The sequence below is a fragment of the Falco rusticolus genome, chromosome 11 (genome assembly GCF_015220075.1).
Source record: "Falco rusticolus isolate bFalRus1 chromosome 11, bFalRus1.pri, whole genome shotgun sequence".
In the NCBI taxonomy this organism is placed as follows: domain Eukaryota; kingdom Metazoa; phylum Chordata; class Aves; order Falconiformes; family Falconidae; genus Falco; species Falco rusticolus.
Genome location: NC_051197.1, coordinates 13,293,511 through 13,312,334, shown reverse-complemented (window position 1 = coordinate 13,312,334; position 18,824 = coordinate 13,293,511). Strand labels below are relative to the sequence as shown.

The following is an 18,824-nucleotide window of genomic DNA, read 5'->3' as shown; positions in this document are numbered from 1 at the left end:
AGGGATTTGGTGGCACTGAGGAGAGGGGAAGAAGGTGGTAATGGCTGGCTGAGAGCTGTAACACTTCAGTTCACGGTGCAGGTGAAGGGAAATCTGCAGCGCACAGCAAGTATGGCTTTCCCACCCTTCCTGAAATGAAAGTTTGCATCAGGTTCTATTAATGCTATCTGAATACCACTGCAGAGACATCTGAGCTCACAGTTTACCATGTTGAGTAAGAAGAATAGTAGCATATTGTGGACTATTTTAATCGGGTTTTATTCAGCTAATTTAATTCCTCTCATGCTATAAGATCACTCATAGCAGCTCAGAAACGCCTAATGAAAAGAGAAATAGTGTATCTGATTCCAGTCATGCTGTTCTAAGGGAATTAATCGGAGTCATCATTACCTTAAACACTTCCATTCAGAGTGGGTTTTATGATGAGCTCAAGAAAAGTAAATGCTGTTTCAAATAGGTACCTCTATATATTAAATCAAATAAATGAATGATAAAGTGCTGGCACTTTTTGGCTGTAATCCTGTTATTGCTTAGAGCCATTTCTAATGCAAATGAAGAATGATGTAGCAGAGCTATTTAGCAATTTTCTTTGATGGGCAGTGCTGACTGCTGGAAAGTGGCAGGAATGCAACTGCTCAGATGTGCGAGTGCTCCATGTCTTGTAAGATTCCTTCCCAAATCTAATGATCACCACTCCCTCCGGGAAAGTGCGATCTTTAAACAAGACTCAGCTTGAGCAATACAAGCCTATTTTTGCACACAGGCCAAGGAACAAGAGATGGGTCTAGTCATACAGAATTATAGGAAATGTGCAATTTATAGCAAATTCACTTAGGAAGTCCCATTTCTGCTTGTTTATAAAAATGCATTTGATATGGATTTGATCATCACTTAGTCATCCAGGGCTCCTTCCTATGTAAGCATGAACTCACATAGGCAAGAATACAGTCTCGTGATTTCTGAAAGTGCATCAGGGGCTATCTGGGGACACTGACTGAAGGATATCTTCATAGCCCTGCCATAGACTTGCAGGATGATACCTATGCACAACTTGACAAATGAATCCCTGCATGAGTTTTACAATCAGGAAAATGGTCAAATTAAAGCTGATTTAACAACCTGTGGTGCTGTAGGGTCTGTGGATGATATGTATTATGAAATGTTAACTATTATTAATGAAATATAACTGGGGGAAGAACACTGACTTCAATCTTGAGAAGGAAGATGGGCTTTGGAACTGTCCCTCTGTTTAATAAAACATTGCATAAGGCCAGTAGGAGGTTGTTATCAAATAAGAGCATACATACAAAATGTGGTAATTATATGTCTACTGTAAATTCACACACAGAAAACTTCTTCAGAGAATGAAAACTGTCTGGACAATATGAAATGGTGCATAAACATCAGCTTTACAATGGAATAGCATGGGCTGTCTTCATGATATATAGAGAAAAAGAATAAGACACAGCTAACATCAATTTCTTCAGCTTATTTAATGTTTGTGTCTCATGAATGTGGGATGTGGCTCTGATGGAATCCCCAGCCTTCCCAGATGCAACACACCTGGCTGGTGCAGCCCAGATACAAGACCTTCAGACCCAATAACACAACATCAGAAGAGGCAAAGTGTTAGAGAGGTAGTGAGGAAGAAAGACCAGACCCACATGTCTGCACTAGCCACCCCCAAAACACAGAACAGCTGTCCTCCGAACAATATCACTGAGCAGATGTAGTTGTTTGTAGAGTATGTAGCTGGGGGCAATCTGAGGGAAACCCAAAATTATCTTCCCCAGCCCTTAGTGTACATGACTACACACTTAGAGGGAGCAAAGCTATTTATACTGCTGCATCCTAGGGAGAAGTGAGACATGGTATTCTGAATTAAAACATCAATAAAACCACTTCCACTAAGATAACAGAAGGTATGGAAAACTGGGCAGACCTTACTAAAGAAAATGGCCAGGGAAAAAAAAAAACCAAACAAAAAAAAAAAACCCAAACCCTCAGAAAGTTGCTTTCTAGTCAAACTAACCAGGTTTGAAGGATGCTAACCAGCATTTTTACGACAGTATTTCACCACATTTTTGCTCAGACTTTTCCACCTAAGGAATGACTTCAGAAATGGAGAAGCAGGGCTTGCTGAGATACATATGTTGTGGTGAGAAGAGATGTAACTGAGCTTTTTCCACAAGACTGGGCAAGGTAATCTGTCCTTAAAGGGCATATTTACAGGAAATCGTCAAAGATAAATTTGTGGTTTCTACTTCCCTGAATGGGGCGGATGGTACTATATGATTGCTATTCCAGGTCCTCAGGTTTCCTGCTGTTTTCAATACTTTGCACTTTAAACTGTCCTACAACTGACTTTGGGTTAGGCTTTTTTTATTTATTATAAAATAACTTCCATCCATTTAACTAGTTAATGCTTTCACAGCCCTTTGAAGTTGTAAAGCACGGCAAATTTAGAAACTGTTCTTAATTATAATTTGGACAAATGGATCCAGAAGACTGCATATTGATGGAAGGAGTTTATGTTCTCTGCAGTCAAATATTTCCTCACTCATTTCATGCAGAGTTGCTTGGCCAAACAGATTTTCCCAGGGTTCTCTGTATAATGAATGTAACTTTCTTTTGTTTCTGGCTCTTCTCTGAACCCATCAGGAAAGGGTAAAACATAATGACATAGGTCTGTTTTCTCCTGTAACCCTCTGGGACTGTTTTCTCTAATGTGATTGTTTGAAAATCAGCAGTTTTCTGCCAGGAAATAAAACAAGCCATTTTCCTTCCAAGTAACACTGAAAAAATCTGAATGCCACGAAGCCTGCTCACTCATGCAACATTAATTTTTAAAAGAATCAATTTTGTAATCTTTTCAATTATGGTTTATTATAATGATAATAATCACTGAGAAATCAGGCTTTTTTCCACTGCTAGTGCTGGTGGCTGTCATCAAACCATTTTCAGCAATGCTGAAAACACCTGACTAATAAACCAGGCATTATTTATTTATACTTTAGTTTTACTTATTTAGAAACATATTAAACATCAATTCCCTTAGCAGTTGGTGATGTTACAAAAACTAAAAGCAAATAAATTACATCTATAGCACATAAAGACCTAAAATTCACTGCCAGTCTGGCTATCTTGTACTGTCATAATTAAAAAGTACTTACAAAAAGCCAAATTAAACCACATGGACCTCGCTCACGGCTACCACTACAGAGCACATGAAGTGAGTCTCTTGTGCTGGAAGCTCACAGAAAGGCTGTCCTAGCCCCAGCCAGGCAGCTGCATAGCAGATCCCTTTGGTTTTCACACTGAAATCACACTGTGCTGGGTGTTTGGTACACTTGAGCACTGGCATGAAGCTTTTGTGATAACTTGTATATATGCATATATATAAATTCTGTATAACAGCTCCAAGCCTTAATCAATGTTTGCATATACACAGCTACATACTCGTGCTACGGGGAACACGCATTGTTCATACAGCAGGTCATGCCAGAGCTTAGCATTTAACAGCATGAGCACAATGAGTTTATGTTATGTTCATATTTTACGATAAATAGTGTACAGAAAAATCACTTGGTTTCTGATCAAAATCTGAGCTCCCTGCTGTTTTAATTCCTGTAACCAACAATCATCAATAAATAATCATGCACAGCTTCTGCATTCCACTGTGATATTTTGGTTTTAAGACCTGGATGTACTGAGTTGGGATCTGCAATTCCAGATCAGACTTTTGGGTGTTCTGCTCCAGGATTCAAGTAAAAGAGCAAGCACAAGGGCAAGGGCAAGGGCACAGAGGGGAGCGCTGCTCTTCATCAGATACCTTGCAGGTCTGTGAGCCGTTTTAAAAGAGATTGTGGTGAAAACAGGAGGTGTGTGTGAGGTAATGTGTTTTGCAATAAAAGGACAACATGCCGAAAGAAGGAAGCTATATAGATGACACAGTTACAAACAATGAGGTGGGAAATCAAAAAGAAAAAAATGTGGAAAACAGCAGTAAATTAATGATAGAGAAGGAAAAAAATATATGAAGGAAAGCAAAAAACATGCCAAATGGAAACAAGTATCCCATTAAAGAGAAACATGAACAAGGAAGAACCTTCCTTGTGACAAAAGTACAGTGACAACATTATAGACTTGAGTTAGCTAATCCAAATGGAAGAGCCTGAGATGGGTGTAAGGACAAGGCACAAAAGCTGAAATGCTTCAGGAATTGCTCAGGCCAGGCCTCAGGCCTCACAGACAACATATGCCCTAGTACGTACTGATCCCTCCTGGCGTCTGAAGAAAGACTCAGGCAGTAACCAGGCTCTGGACACCACCATGCAACCACGTATGTAACTGTGGTTACATACATCACCACTCCAACCACCATTTAGCTCACTGGAACAGGAAATTAAACTCTCCCTTTGCAAAGACACAAGAACTGTCACCTCCAAGGAGACAAACCTGTAGGTGGATGCACTAGGTAACTCAGCTGGCCTCTGGGCTTACTCCCTCCTGTTGCACTGCCACCCTGGCAGCCTGGAGATGCCTTAGCCTTCCTGTCAGCTATGGGCAAGAGCAGGGAATGTGGCAGAATGGTGATCGTCCACCAGCCCTCCCCTCGATGGGAAAGGTTTCTCTGCCTCCTTAGTGGTGAGGCCAGGCTGCCATGGACTTCTGGCAGCGGTGAGGCTGCCAGCTGTATCTGTGGCTCTCCTCACCGCCTCCTGTCACCATCTGCACCTCCCAGTCAGGTCTAGAGCACTCCCTGGGGGTAGAGGGGATAGAACGCCGGGCAGCAGAGGAATGGCAGAAGGCCAAGTCATTCATTTGTTCATCGAATAAAGAAAACAAGCCATTTGTTTCTGCAATGTAGGCAATTAACATAAACTAATTAAGTATCGCAGTGTTAGACCAAAGGTATTTTCTATTGATGTCATTTGGTATAATACCTAGAAAAATCAACGCAATTATATTTTTAATGCCTAGTTCATAACTGCTTAATTCATATCTCTTAATTCTGTTCTGGAGGGAAATGGATTAGATGATATAATTCCCACTTCCATGAGTTTGGTATTTAAAGGTAACATTCAACCACGACATTATGTTCAAAAAATATGCAAAGTATTGAAAACTGGAGGACAATATTACTGCCTCTTTAAAAAACAGTGTAGTCTGATCTAGATATACAAATACTAAAATGTCTTAATTCTAATTAATGTTCTTGCCATTAAGATAATTTGGGAGCTTTATCTATGCATTCCTGAGCTAAGCACTTCTAACTTTGACAACACACAATGGGAGGCTTTGCTGTCTGTGCCAAAGCACTGTTTTTCTATTTGTTCTTGCACGTTCCACTTCTGGATACAACAGAACTGGAACTTGCTCATGTGCCTGACAATACTACTCAGTTGTAGAAAATACTAAAACAAAATTGCCACAGATGATAAAGCGTACATTTAACGTTTCTCATTCATCTAAAGAGACGGTATACTACTGACTGACTCGGTGTCAGGCTATCTTCATTTTTCTAACACATCAAACCTGAAGGAGCTAAAATTATTTTTAAAGTTTTGTTCAGTGCAGTCATGTTGCAAGATTTGACTGCCTCTGATAACTTAATTTCAAAAATGTTATTTGTGAAGACTGTATGTACCATTTGATAAAAAAGAACTTGTAACCATTGGTTTTAAAATAGTCGTATTATGAAGTACGTAGAGTAGACACAAACTTTACTGAAGCATGCAAATCTACAATTCTGTGAAAAATGTTGTCTTTACAGAAAGTGCAATGGCACTGTAAAATGTAATTAGATATCATCTTCTGTTTTCACTAGCTATTAACATTATGTAAAGATAAACTAAAGCATAATGAGTCTTCATTATCACATAATTGTTATTTTAATGGTTACATTACAAGCTATGTAATACTATACATACTTCCACCTCTCATATTAGTAGGCAATTATTTTTAAACTTTCTATTATAATCTACCCACAGAGACGAAACCGATGTATTAATGCCACCATTTTAGCGTAATGATGACCATGATTTTGAAATCAATATGATAGCCTCAGGGAAAACTGTAATAATGAAGAAAATATATATATTATATGCCACTCTTAGTCCTGGTACACAGACAGAAGTTTAAGGAAAACACGTGGAGCTGCTCTTGCTACTGCTATCTGAAACTGGTCACATACATATGAAAATACTGGTTACCATTTCAAAAACAGAGAAGAACATTTTAGTGATCCAAATTAAAAGCTTGGAAGTGAAACTGGAATAACCCCTCCCTGATTATTGTCATCCCCAAGTATCATCCTAAACCATATCCAGAAATAGTGCCTGAAATACTCTGTTACCCACTGATAAACAATGAACTGGCCTTAGTTACTCATCCATTCATTGCCTTTCTCTTAACTGAGCAAAGCAGTGTAGCTTGGCAGGAAGCCAGTGGTGCTTAGACAGGTTAAGCAGTACATAAAGCTTGAGGATATCCTATATAAAGTTAAATGAAGTTTCACATCCACAAGGCACTCTATGAGCAAGGCCTGAAATACCTCTAGGAGCGAGAGGGCTCCAGGATGCCCCTGCAGCTGAGACTCTCTGGCAGGATCTGCACAGTGGAGCTGAAATCCAACTCTGTTGAACACTGTGCTTTCTCGGAAGAGGAGGTAAAGGCAATTTAAGACCATGAAATAAACTCAGAGGAGTTAAGGACCACAGCTTTATTTTTCTCCAAATACAAAACATCCAAGAATTGGAACAGGCTGATCAGGGAGTTGGTGGCATCACCGTCCCTGGAGGTGTTTAAAAAATGCATAGAAGGAGTGCTTAACAACATGGATTAGTAATGGACTTGGCAGTTGTGGATTGTTGGTTGGACTTGATGATCTCAAAGGCCTTTTCCAACCTAAATGATTCTATAATTCTATGAAAACATTCCAATAGTATCACCACTAATATAAAGTCAGAGCAGCACAAAGAGAGAGAGCAAAAATCACAACCACTACGTTCCAGGAAAGACACAACTCTCCCTTGCTAAAAGAAAAAGCTACACATGACAAAAGCTAGTCACATTTCTTATATGGACTGGAGGAAGCTGTGGAAAGAACACTAAGGTGGTTGGACATAGGATAGGAAAACAAATGATACTTGAAAAATTGAAACTGAAATTCCTTTTTTAGAGGAATACTGCTTTGCAGATACTCTTCAGATGGTTTTCTTTTCCTAATATTTTGATTAATTGTAAAATGTCAAGAGACTACTGCTAATTTCACATAGAAGGAAATGCTTGAACATTACTGTGTTTGGCTGAAAACAGGTTATAGAACAGCAGAAATTGGTTCTGCTTTGCAGTTCCAGACCACACAACATTCAAAAAGCCTTATGGGCAAGAATTTCTGCACAGCAATAGCTCCAGCTTTCCCCCAGTGTCCTTTTCTCAGGGAATTCAAGTTGTAAAAAGGGGATAAATATTCCTTGCTTCACAAAGGCATTCTGAGGCTTAAGTGATATCTGCAATATTTTCAGAAATGCTCTCATAGAAAATGTTCGGGATGCTCTTTGGAGACAGCAGCACTGGCATCTCTAATGAATGTACTTCAAGGAAACCTCTGAAACAACATATGCAGAGCAAACTGAACACAGAGCACATACTTCTGACATTTATCTTTGGGTTTATTGTTAATATAAAAGCATGCTGTTTGTTTCTTAGGATTTCATCTGCTGTCACTTTCTTTCCTTTCTCTGTATCTCATTCTACACTAGTGACATAATCTGCAGCAATTTTAGAGTTTTGCAACAAGTCCTGTTCTTTGGAAGTTTTAATGAGTCATGTAGAGAATGTTATTAGACAGGGAGTTTATGCCTCCTTTCTGTAACCAGTACAACTACAGCACAGAGGATATGCTTGCTGGGATGACTGACTTTTAAAAAATAAAAACAAAGAAAAAGAAGTCTCCAAAGATCAGGATGGGATAGTAACAGCAAACTTGCAAAGAACAAATATGGGCATTTAGAAGCCTTTTCTTCTATTGCAGTTGCATGTTTACTGAATACTAATGTACCGGATAGGGTTGATCAGCTTCTGAGATGAGTGGTATCTCTTGTATGTGGTCTCAACTGTACTGAATGCTACTACAAACAAGAATTGTTTACAAAATCTTTGAAGTAGAATAGCTGAATCTTTAAACAGCTGTGTAAAAAAATATTCTGCTTCACACCCAAAATAAGCTACATGCTGATCAACACCCAAAACATCAGGCAAACTATTTGAGGACACTTCTTAAGATTCATAGTAAGTCCTCACAGTTGTAGCTATCTTTTTTCCAAACTGTTACAGCTTCCTAAATCTGCTGAAGATGTGAATGGCTGAGAAAAATTGTACATGCTGCTCTTGTGTATGTTACTTTTTAGATGCATAGCTGCCTCACTGTTAAAAGCTCAGAGAATTTGAGTATCATAGGAACTGTACAGAATGTATCAGCGATTGTTTTCTAAACGCAGGTTGTAGCATGTCCCAATAGCACATCAAGTTCTCTGAGAAGCATGGTTGTGAATCCTGAGTTACCTTCAAAGACATGTGCTATAAATCCATGTCTCCACATCTCTCTCTCTCTCTCTCCAGTTTCACTGTTCTGAAATTGCAGGCTGAATTCTTTATATGGGATATATGATAACAGACATATAAATAAAACAGTGTAGAACGTGTTTTGTTTTTATATGGTTAAAAATACATATTGAAGATGGGCATAAGCAAGTGCCTAGTTAACACTGAGTTCTAAATTAGTTTAATGAGACACAAGATGTCACCATCTTCTCCCAGTTCTCCTCCCACCTATGTGTATGAGGTCCCACACAGGCTTGATTGCTTACCAATTAAATTTTCAGTGCGGTATTTGTTTACCAACATCAGTTCAGGCTAAACAGTTTCTACTTTCAGTTTTTCTTTTGGTATGCTGCCTGCTTGTTCCAAGCTTTGAGAACAACCTTTTCTAGACATCATTCAGTGAGATATTTGAAATTAGTTCTCATACACCTTTTCTTATGGAAGTCTTTTCTAGTAAGTTTTACTAGCTAGTGGGTGGACAGATGTGCGCAAACTCTTCTCTATCTGAAGCAACAAATCACTGTAATGTTTTATGCCCTACCTCCTGAAGTTGGTATCGTCATTTGAGCAGCAACTCTATAACACAAAATCTCCCAGTGCATCTCATGCAGTTTGACTGCAGTATGTTGTCTTTTGCTAAACACTGTAAATACAGCTCAGTGCACTTTAGGGAGCTTCCATTAGAAAACCCATAGTTATCAGTAGCCAACAGGTATCATACTAAAGTAATAGCAACATTGCATTTATTTTCTAATCTATTTAATATACCTTAGAAAAGCACTTCTGTGTGACAACTGGTGACACGTATAGACTTCAATGGTAATCACTCTGTTTCTAAAGACAGCTATTTCAGCTGGCAGCAAGGCTAAGTTAAAAATAGATTAATTTCTTGATTTTTTTTCAAAAATTAGTTCTGTTCCTTTAAACTTTTAAGTCCCTTTAGGAAAATCAAGGTCCATTTTCAACCCTGTGATCTGAAAAATCAAAACTTTTGCACTATTCAAAACGGTCCAGTGAAGTTTCTATGAATACCAAAAGCCTCATGCAAAATCCGTGCCCCTGTTAATTTTTCCCTCCAAGACTTCTGCCTTTGCAACCACAAACTATCTTCACCACCAGCAGCAAAACTGGAACCAGTGATCCACAGCGCTACCAGGATTGCTAGCATGTGAATCACTGACTTACATAATCCTTTCCTGTTTGTGTATGTTTGAGGGATGTAAGAAGCTGAAGCAATCCCAGTGTTGCTCATGAGCAATATCAGCAATATTCTCATGATCATAAAAGCTCCAGAATATTTGAAAGACAGAATGGAAAAGGTATGCATGTGATTAGGACAAAAACAAACACTGTGTAAATATTTAACATACGGCTCATCAGAAGCAGAAAACATACAGTGGCACTTAAAGAAGATGTGATAAATGAAAAGCAAGAGATGCTGGATTAATTCAAACATGTGAAAATGCACAAAGATAAAGTAGATCCTGATTATGTATTTCTTAAATCATTAGATAAAGAGAAATAACTCCATGGCTAAATTCAGCAACTACCACAGATCAATAGGTCTCTGAGCCCACACCCATCTATATGCAGTCACAGTTTTGTCAAAAAATATTACCTAATATTGATATTTTCAATACAGTTTCACTTTACTATGTAATTAGCATAATGCAGTAGGAGCTGTGTTTCTTAACACGTGCTGGTGCTTTGCACGGCATTTGGTGTCATGTTAATAAAAAATGGACTTCTATTGAGTTCCATCTGCCTAATAGAGAAAAATGTTCATCTTAATTAGGAAAATCTTCATAAAGAAATATAAATGCAGTTACTAATAGGCTGCAGGGAATAAACCTAGAACACTCAGGAAAAACTGGTGTTTTACCAGGAAATGGAAGAGTCAATATAAACCCCAAAACAGTTGTTAGTTATTCAGTGATTGACTGCAAATAGCAATAGATGTTGAGGTTTTAAGTGTTTTATAATGAAAAATCTATTTATTTCATTAAGGTTTCATGCTTTAGACTCTTGTTTTTTCAGGTAATAAAGCAGTCTTAACTGACAACAAAACTATTTAAACCCTCTGTGAATTAAAATGGACAAATCCATTAGCATTTTTTGAAGGAGTTACTTTATAAAAAGAAAGAATGGAAGTGCCAAGCAATGGTTCAAGAAAGATCCACTGTCAAGCACTTGAGAAATGGTCGCTATATCAAACACATATTTTGGGGTTTGTTGTGATCTTAACAGGCAGTTGAGAACTTTCTGCTGACTTTATTGGTGCAGCAGCAGACACTACATCACTATGATAAAGACTATATCAAAATGTAAACTACAATTCATTTTTGTCCTTAAAAGTGTTTCAACAGGCATTATACATTTCCTCTGTCAGTCTGAATCAGTTTTTTCCATCATTTCCTTCCAAGAGTTCCATAATTTAAAGGCATTGATATTCCCTAACTCTGCTCATTTTCCTTTCAAAATGAAATGAACTTTTATTCACCTTCCAGAATTTAATTTATTTTTTTTAATAAGCATGTTAATGCAAAGCACTGATGGGAAGTACTTCCCAGGTCCCAAAATCGAACTCTCTGAGCCAGATTCAGTGCCAATGTTCACAGCTTCCTAATGAAAAACTGCAAATACTACCTAACGCTAGCTAAGATTGTGTATTTTCTCTGAACGGCCTTGAGAGAGAAACCAATATGTATATGTAAGCAAGTGCAGAAGTGAAAATAGCATTACAATAATATTTCATTTAAGCCAAGAACCATAAATACAGCATAAAAGTCTGATGTTCTGGCCACTGACAGCTTTACTACCTCAATTCACAGAGAATTTCACCAAACAATAGAAACTGCAGGTACCTGAATCTCAGAGAACATAATTTCATTTATCCATTTCAATGACAGTTTTACTAGACTACAGCTTCATGTATATTAGTCAGGCACATCAAAAACCACATATTAGCTGAGGTGAAGCTGTGATGACTGTAGTTGTCTAACACTGTCAATCTGAACTTTAAATTAATATAATTTGCTAGCTCTAAATGGCAGAGATATAATATAGATCTCATATATCACCAAAGTAATAAATAATTAGTGAACAGGACTGAGTAAAACATCAGGTTGTGCACGCCCCCAAATTTTGAAACTTGATCCAGAAGTCAGTGATCAGAATGATCCGTCTTTCTGCCTCAAATGACAAAACAGCTTCCTCACAACCTAACACATCATACCATCTGGCATGAACAGAGGTAATTAAGAACTTGTGGAAGAGAAGCACAAAAGCAATTTTGTTTATTTGGCATTGTCCAAGATATTAACAAAAATCCTTCAGAAACAGCCATCTGACTGCAAATGTAGCTCAGTGAACCAGCCTCCTGTAGACATGCTTGTGTAGTTTATAATCTCAATGAAATGTTGTTAAATTGAACTAAATTGTTCAGTTATGGGACGGTTGTTGTCAGAGTTAAGACAGTGTGTGTGGAAAGACAATTGTCTACCAAACTGACTGGGTTTCAGAACATTATCTCAAGTCTGTGACAGGAATTATAGGAGCTCAGAATACATCTCAGCAAAGCTCAGCAGGCTCTTTCCAGTAGTTATTTATCAGAGTGATTACAAACATCAAGTAAAGCTGTGCTTTGAGCAGTATCAGCACATGCATTACTGGCTGTTTGCTGGGGCTCAATGTCCTCTATGTGCGGTGGGACAGGAGCAGTCTGAGCACACCACCAGCCCCGAGAGGGGCCGTGGAGCTGTGCCAGCAGACGCTCTACTCAGACATACAGTGCTGAGTGGTTTGCCTGAGACTTTATAGTATAAACACAAATGGAGTCTGCAGTCTGGATGATATTAGACTGTTTCACTGATATTAGCACAGATTTATTTTATCATTGCTTTTTGAAAGTGACTTTTAACGCAGACTGTTTTCTAAATGAACCTTAAAAGACACTCCTTTCTTCCTCATCACCTTCACCTAAGGCAATAACATCTAGTAGCATCGATCTATTTGCTGCTAGTTTTCATTAATTTTACCCTCCCTAAGGGTGGTGCAGCTTTGGTGCCAGCTAATTAAAACCTATTTAGGGCTGTTCAGTGCACTTTATCAGACCAGAATTAGTTCTGCTGCTTTAATGAAGACTACAGTTTTTCTTTGTTATTAACAATTAAATGTTGTTATATCATATTGCATTATATTTCTAATGCATGGCAAAGATGTAGATGGCTTTAGAACCACTTATCTGGATTGAGGTACATACAAAGATGCCGCATTTAGTAATTACCTAATGTTTCTTTAAGTCCTTTCACTTGACTCAACACACATAATACACAAAAACATTAGTGAAGTAATGGAAGAAGCTGCCAGCTTTATGCTCCCTCTAGGAAAGTACCAAGTAAAATTCATTAATGAAAATTTGTGAATGTCTGGTAATGAATATTATTTATGTACAACAATTATTTAAAGTGGATGAGCATTCACCACCTTGAACTCAAATGTTTCACTGAGGAAGAAAGAACATGTCCCCCAGATTTATAACATCACACGCAAGTTAGTTCTCTAATAGGGACAGCCCATCTCAGAGGGTATTTTGTACTACTGTGGAATTAAAAAACTGCTTCATTAAAAAATAAATGAACTAGTTTGTGGGAAGTTATTTAGAGGCAATTCCTGTTTCTTCCATGAACCAATAATAAATAATTTGTCAATGATTTGTCAACCAAAGCTACGGGTTTTGAACCTGCACTTGGTGAAGTCAGGGGTGAAGCTCCCACGTCAGTGGTGCAGGACCAGAACTTCTCTGCAGCAGAGAAGTGACTGCAGCACATACCTGTTAGCTGCTTCTCATAACATCCTTTACAACTTGAGCACCACTAGGAGGAAAATACGGAAAAATCCCACTAATTACCTAAAAAGATGGTACATCAAAGAGTAGATATTGAAAGCTCATTAAAGACTTGACAGACTAGAAATCTGTTACAAACTTACTATGCTTTAGTAGCATACACTGTACATAAGGACAGTATTTTAGGATTAAACTAAAATAGATGTGGTTACAATCTATCTACTCAGAACATTTTAAAATATGAGTTGAACTTGGTTTCCTTCCAGAATTTTTGCTGGGAACATGTTGAAACAGACCTCTGTTCAAACTAATATTGCAAGCAAGAGTTGATGTTTCTCTGAGGAACTGAAGGAATATTTGGCTGAGGAACCTGAGCCTTTTTCAGCATCATAATAGCCTGGCACAACATGGGAAACTATTTTCATCACCCACAAATCTCTTGTGCTTTCCTTTTGCTGCTTCTACAAATGCCACACACTTCTAGCAGCCTTGTGACCTTCCCTAGAAACAGCAGAGGGGTCCTGTGAATTGAAGATGTTACAGAAAATGAAATAGTTTCAAACTGAGGTCCCCTGATTAGCAAGGAACTGCAGGATATTTTCTTGTGACACAGAGGGTGTTGGCTGGTGACATGTTGACTGTTTCCTTTGTTTCTGGCTGACAAGTGCACTAAATGATGTTAAAAACACTGCTTAGTATTTGATGTGGAAAAGTAGGACTAAAAATGAAAGTTGCAGTAGATACAAGGATGTCATCTGATTACCACTGTGAGAAGTGGTGGGGGGTTTTTTCTCAGTGTTAAAGGGAGGCACATGGAAATGCAATGTGATGTGGGTCATGAGGCAGGCTCTTTACAATCTGCCGCTGTTCACAACATGAAACTTTTAGTCATTGTAATGACTTAAGGAGAAAGAACTTGGGCCACTTTGACATTAGGCTGCTTAAGAACACTTTGTTCATAAGCACTGGGAGAGCAGAAGTTTGATCTGCCTTAGACATGAAAAGAAGCATTTTCATTGTGTTAATTGTGTAATAATAAAAACTTTGAGGTGTGTTAATTTGTTGGAGAGGAATGGATTAGACTGGGGATTAGGATACTTTGACAATGGATGGTGAGATTTTTTTGATGGGATATACTAAGGTCTGGTCTCACAATAAGGATTTTGATAAAGTATTGTAAAGTCACTGTGACCTGACTGTTAACAAAGAGTCACAAACAAATTTATGTTTAGCAATGTAATAATATACCCATGATCATATTTATCTCAAGTAATATGTAAACCAGATGAACTGGATTATTAGAGGACATTTTTAAGAACGGATCTTGTGTATTTTCCCTATTAGCCTCTGTTCATCAGCTTGTTCAGTTAAACTAAAGACGCCATTGAAACCTTGGCACCTTTATGACATGTAGGAGCTCACTCCAACTGCAGAATCATAGCAGCAACATGTGCACATGGTGAACAAGCTGAGGGACAATTTCTTCCCTATGTTTCAATAGTTTAAAAAAAAGGGAAAAATCTTCAAAAGTTTTGACTATTTAATAGCAAAGTGAGTCAAGGAAGTTTGAGAGAGCAAGGTCTTCTACTTCAAAAGAAAATTTTAGACTAAGTTGAACTGTGAATATCTGGTGGTTTTTTTTTAATTTGGTCAGAATAGCTACAGTCCTTCACAACTGCAAATTCATGATGTGCAAATTAAAAAATTACATCTAAGGCACAGCAGACATCTGGAAACTCCTTCCTAGTTAGCTCCAGTTGGTATGCACGACAGGTGCTCTTCCATGCCAAAACACAGATGATCAGAATTTTTGCAGGTCAGTTAAAAAATCCTGCAATTTGTCTGTCTTAATTCCACAAATCCAATTTCTTCTCTGATCATGCTCACCAAAACAGTGGCCCTCACACTTCCATCTCCTTACAGTCCCTACTTGAGCAGCACAAATATGCATTCTCAGGCATGGAAAATAGAATTTCAGCATAATTCTGGTAAAAACCTAAATCTATTACAGTATCACTGATAATCCATTTTCACCAAGGAATAGAACTAATGCATAACCCTGAGGTTTGTGTTTGCAGAAAAGCTGCCTTGAATCTCAACAGAGAAGAAAATACAATATACAGAGTTATCCTGAGGTTGTGCATTTGGAAATGTTGTTTGTGTAGGATTATCCCCTTCAAATAAAATGTCAATTTAATCAATAGTAAATTGAGCTGAAAACAACACTCAGCTTTGAAAACATTTCAGGAAGACATCCAATATTTTTGGGACTCAAGCCAACAGAAATGGAAAGAACAGAAGGTAGCGTAGGTGGGGTAAATGGGGCCTAGCTGCTGCCTCATCAAGTGCTTATAACAGTCAAAACCATATAACAATCCATTAAAAACTTATCTGGGGACTCATTTAGTAGCTGGCATCCAGCATGGACTTCTCTCATGTATCTTTTGTCAAACACTGTAATTGTTTTTCACATTTAGGACTTACCGGTCTTTCCCTGTCTCCTTCTTAAATACTGAATCACAGTAACTCATGCGCTTTTCTGTTGTCACATAGATTTTGGCCATTGGGTAGCTGTCAACAGTTTTCTTCAGCATGTTGTACACAATGCCATTTCCATCCTTCCTCATGTTTCGAAAAGGTCCCCAGATCACGTAAACAGTGTTGTTGGTTTCTTTGAAAAAGTACTCGGGATTTTTGAGTAGGAGAGGCACACTTGTGTGAGAGACCACTCTTATGGTTGTCCTCTTCCCCACATCCTGCTCATAGCCCTTTGTGGGAGCATTGTTCATCCTCCATATGCAGGAGGACTTGTCTATCTCAGCTCCTACATTCTGGCCAGCCATCTGTCCCGAGTTTGAAACAATGGCACAGAGGTCACAGTCAAGTTGTAGAGGCTGGAAGAAAGAAAACAAATATACATAGCAACTCTTTCTTTGCAAAACATAAAGACTGAAAATTCAATTAAAAGGAAGATGGGCACAATCCAACAAACTGAGAACAATGCTTCTGTTTAAAAAAAGCTAACAATCCCCATGTGGTAGAGCTGGTAGAAAACCCTACCACTACAAAGCTCTGAATGCAATCCTTTTTTGTGAAGTAGGCAGTTCCAATTTTTTCCTTTGTTCCCCACCTTGCAAAGTCAACTAGAAAAATAGTAATTCCTTTTTCCTTTAAATGTTACACTTTCCACTAGAAAACAATGAAAGTAAGAAGCAGCAGAAAACAATGTTTAGATCAATGCCTTCTCCTCTTCTAACAAGGTGTTGTCAGCAATAGAGAAAAAAGTACAGAAAAAGTAATGCTGGAAATTTAACTATACACTGACTGTGTTTATGTGTCTGAATGAATAGTTCCCAAATTTGTGATAGAAGTCAAACATGAGATGTAACTCTAAAACACAATCTAGTAGTATGAAAATCCTGCAGTAGACAGAGGAGTATGTTCTCCCCAGAGAATGGTTATGACCCGTGAAAAATGAGAAGCAAATGGAATGGTGATACGTGAACTAGAACTTAATCTTGGGCAAACTGAAGTCAAAGATGGCATTTCTTTAGCAGAAGAACAGTTATCTGTCTAGCAGAGATATAGAGACTTATCAGATGTTCTGTTTGTCAGTATAAATAGCAAGTGTCTTTTCCTTCTTTTGTACCAACAGACTAAAAGGAAAAACCCTGTATTTAAGTTGGATTGTATGCAAAGTTTGGTTAGAAATCTAAATCAAATGAAAAATAGATGCATCAAAAAAATCTACAGAAGATGGTCCAGGCAACAGATCATCTACAATTTTTGTATGACTTGACCTTCTGTCATGTCCCCAGCTGGGAGCCAGTGACTTCAGGTTAATGTTTGTTAGGAATAATTCCTTTCACGTTCTTCAGTTAGCCTGACAGGATGCTAGGTACTTTTCTGATCTGACTTGTGGTTATTTCCCTTCGAAATCACACCTCTATTAGCTGATGTGGATGAATATCGTAGCAACATTTGAGCACTATAACCTTAGGACTTGGCTGACAAAATATCAAATTTCTTTCATAAAGGTGGATAATATAAAGACAAGGGATAAACATCTGAAGGGAAGCAAATTATAACAGCTAAAATATCTCATCTTTGGGTGACAAATTCTGTACTGAGTTAAGGTACATCCTACAAGACTTCTGCAATAAAACTCAGAATTGCAAAGGTTTGATTTCTCTATGTGAGTGGTTCACAAAAACATTCTTTCCTCATTTCATCAGGAGTTAAAGATGCCTGACTGCATGCAAAAGCATTGGCAATATTTCCTTTACAGAACACTCTGTATTTTTTATAGCTGTTGTAGTTTTTGAGAGTTGTCCTGCATAGCTCTCTGACAGCAGGGATGAAATCCCAGGAGATGCAGCTGAACACAACAGTCTTTCTGTTTACTGCTTAGTTACAGAAATCCTTTCTAAGATACATTATGAGGACATGGCTGGGTGACCTAAACAAATCCATAAGCATAACTCACATCCTAACATGAAGTGAATTGCTGAAGTCCCTGTAGATTCATTTATAGCTTCCAGGGTGAACTTTCAAACTAACAAATGCTGAATATGAAAATGCTAGATAGGAAAAGCCAATTTGGTCAAGAATCTGGTCCCATTTAAATTTTTCTCAACCTCAGTGTTGCTTGATTTTTATTCCCCCCCCCCCCCCCAATATTCTTCCTTCTCCATTAAAATGGAGCTGCTCTCTTAAATTTGGAATTGTTTGATTTTTTTGACCTTAGTTAGAAATGCATTTCACATTTTCTATTCACTAAGTGTAACTGTTCTGCTCGAATAAACTGAGTACACTCACTCCTGCAATTGTGTCCCCTGGTTTTTCTAGCTCTTTTGTTGTGATTCATTTATCTTGTTCCAATTTATAAAGCACTTTCATAATATTGAATGCCTGCACTAGGTCAACATATAATCTGCTCTCTTTCAATAGAGACAGAGGCTTAACCCCTCCCAGCTCTATCTCAGAGTAAATATTTTTTACAATGTAGAAAAATTTTACGTGTCCTAATAAGCATATTTCCCAACAGAGGTCCCAGACAGAGTTAGGACACTGGCTGACACCCACGACAGATATTCCACTGTCTCCAGAATCATCCACTGACTTCAGTATCTTTTTGCATCATATCTTCCTCAACGTATGAGAAAACTCACATCAATATTCATTCACTGAACCCCCACATAGAGACAGGCCAGCACCTTGCGGTGTTGGTTTGTAAGTGTGACAGGCAAAAGGGGTAGCTTCAGTAATCCACACCAATAGCTTTCTCATTTCCATCATCTAACACAACGTTCCTGTTTGTTATTACACCCTAGCTCAGGTGTGGCTGTCCCATCACTTTAAGACTCCAAAG

At 38.1% G+C, this 18,824-nt stretch overlaps 1 protein-coding gene across 1 annotated transcript in view; it reads right to left on the bottom strand.

The window, feature by feature from the left end:
• The window catches only part of ST6GALNAC3 (ST6 N-acetylgalactosaminide alpha-2,6-sialyltransferase 3), a 228,416-nt gene that overhangs the window by 63,086 nt on the left and 146,506 nt on the right, over window positions 1-18,824 (bottom strand). Inside the window, exon 3 of the mRNA XM_037404629.1 lies at window positions 15,938-16,347. Within this exon, the coding sequence (XP_037260526.1) occupies window positions 15,938-16,347 (410 nt within the window). The remainder of the gene's footprint in view (window positions 1-15,937; window positions 16,348-18,824) is intronic.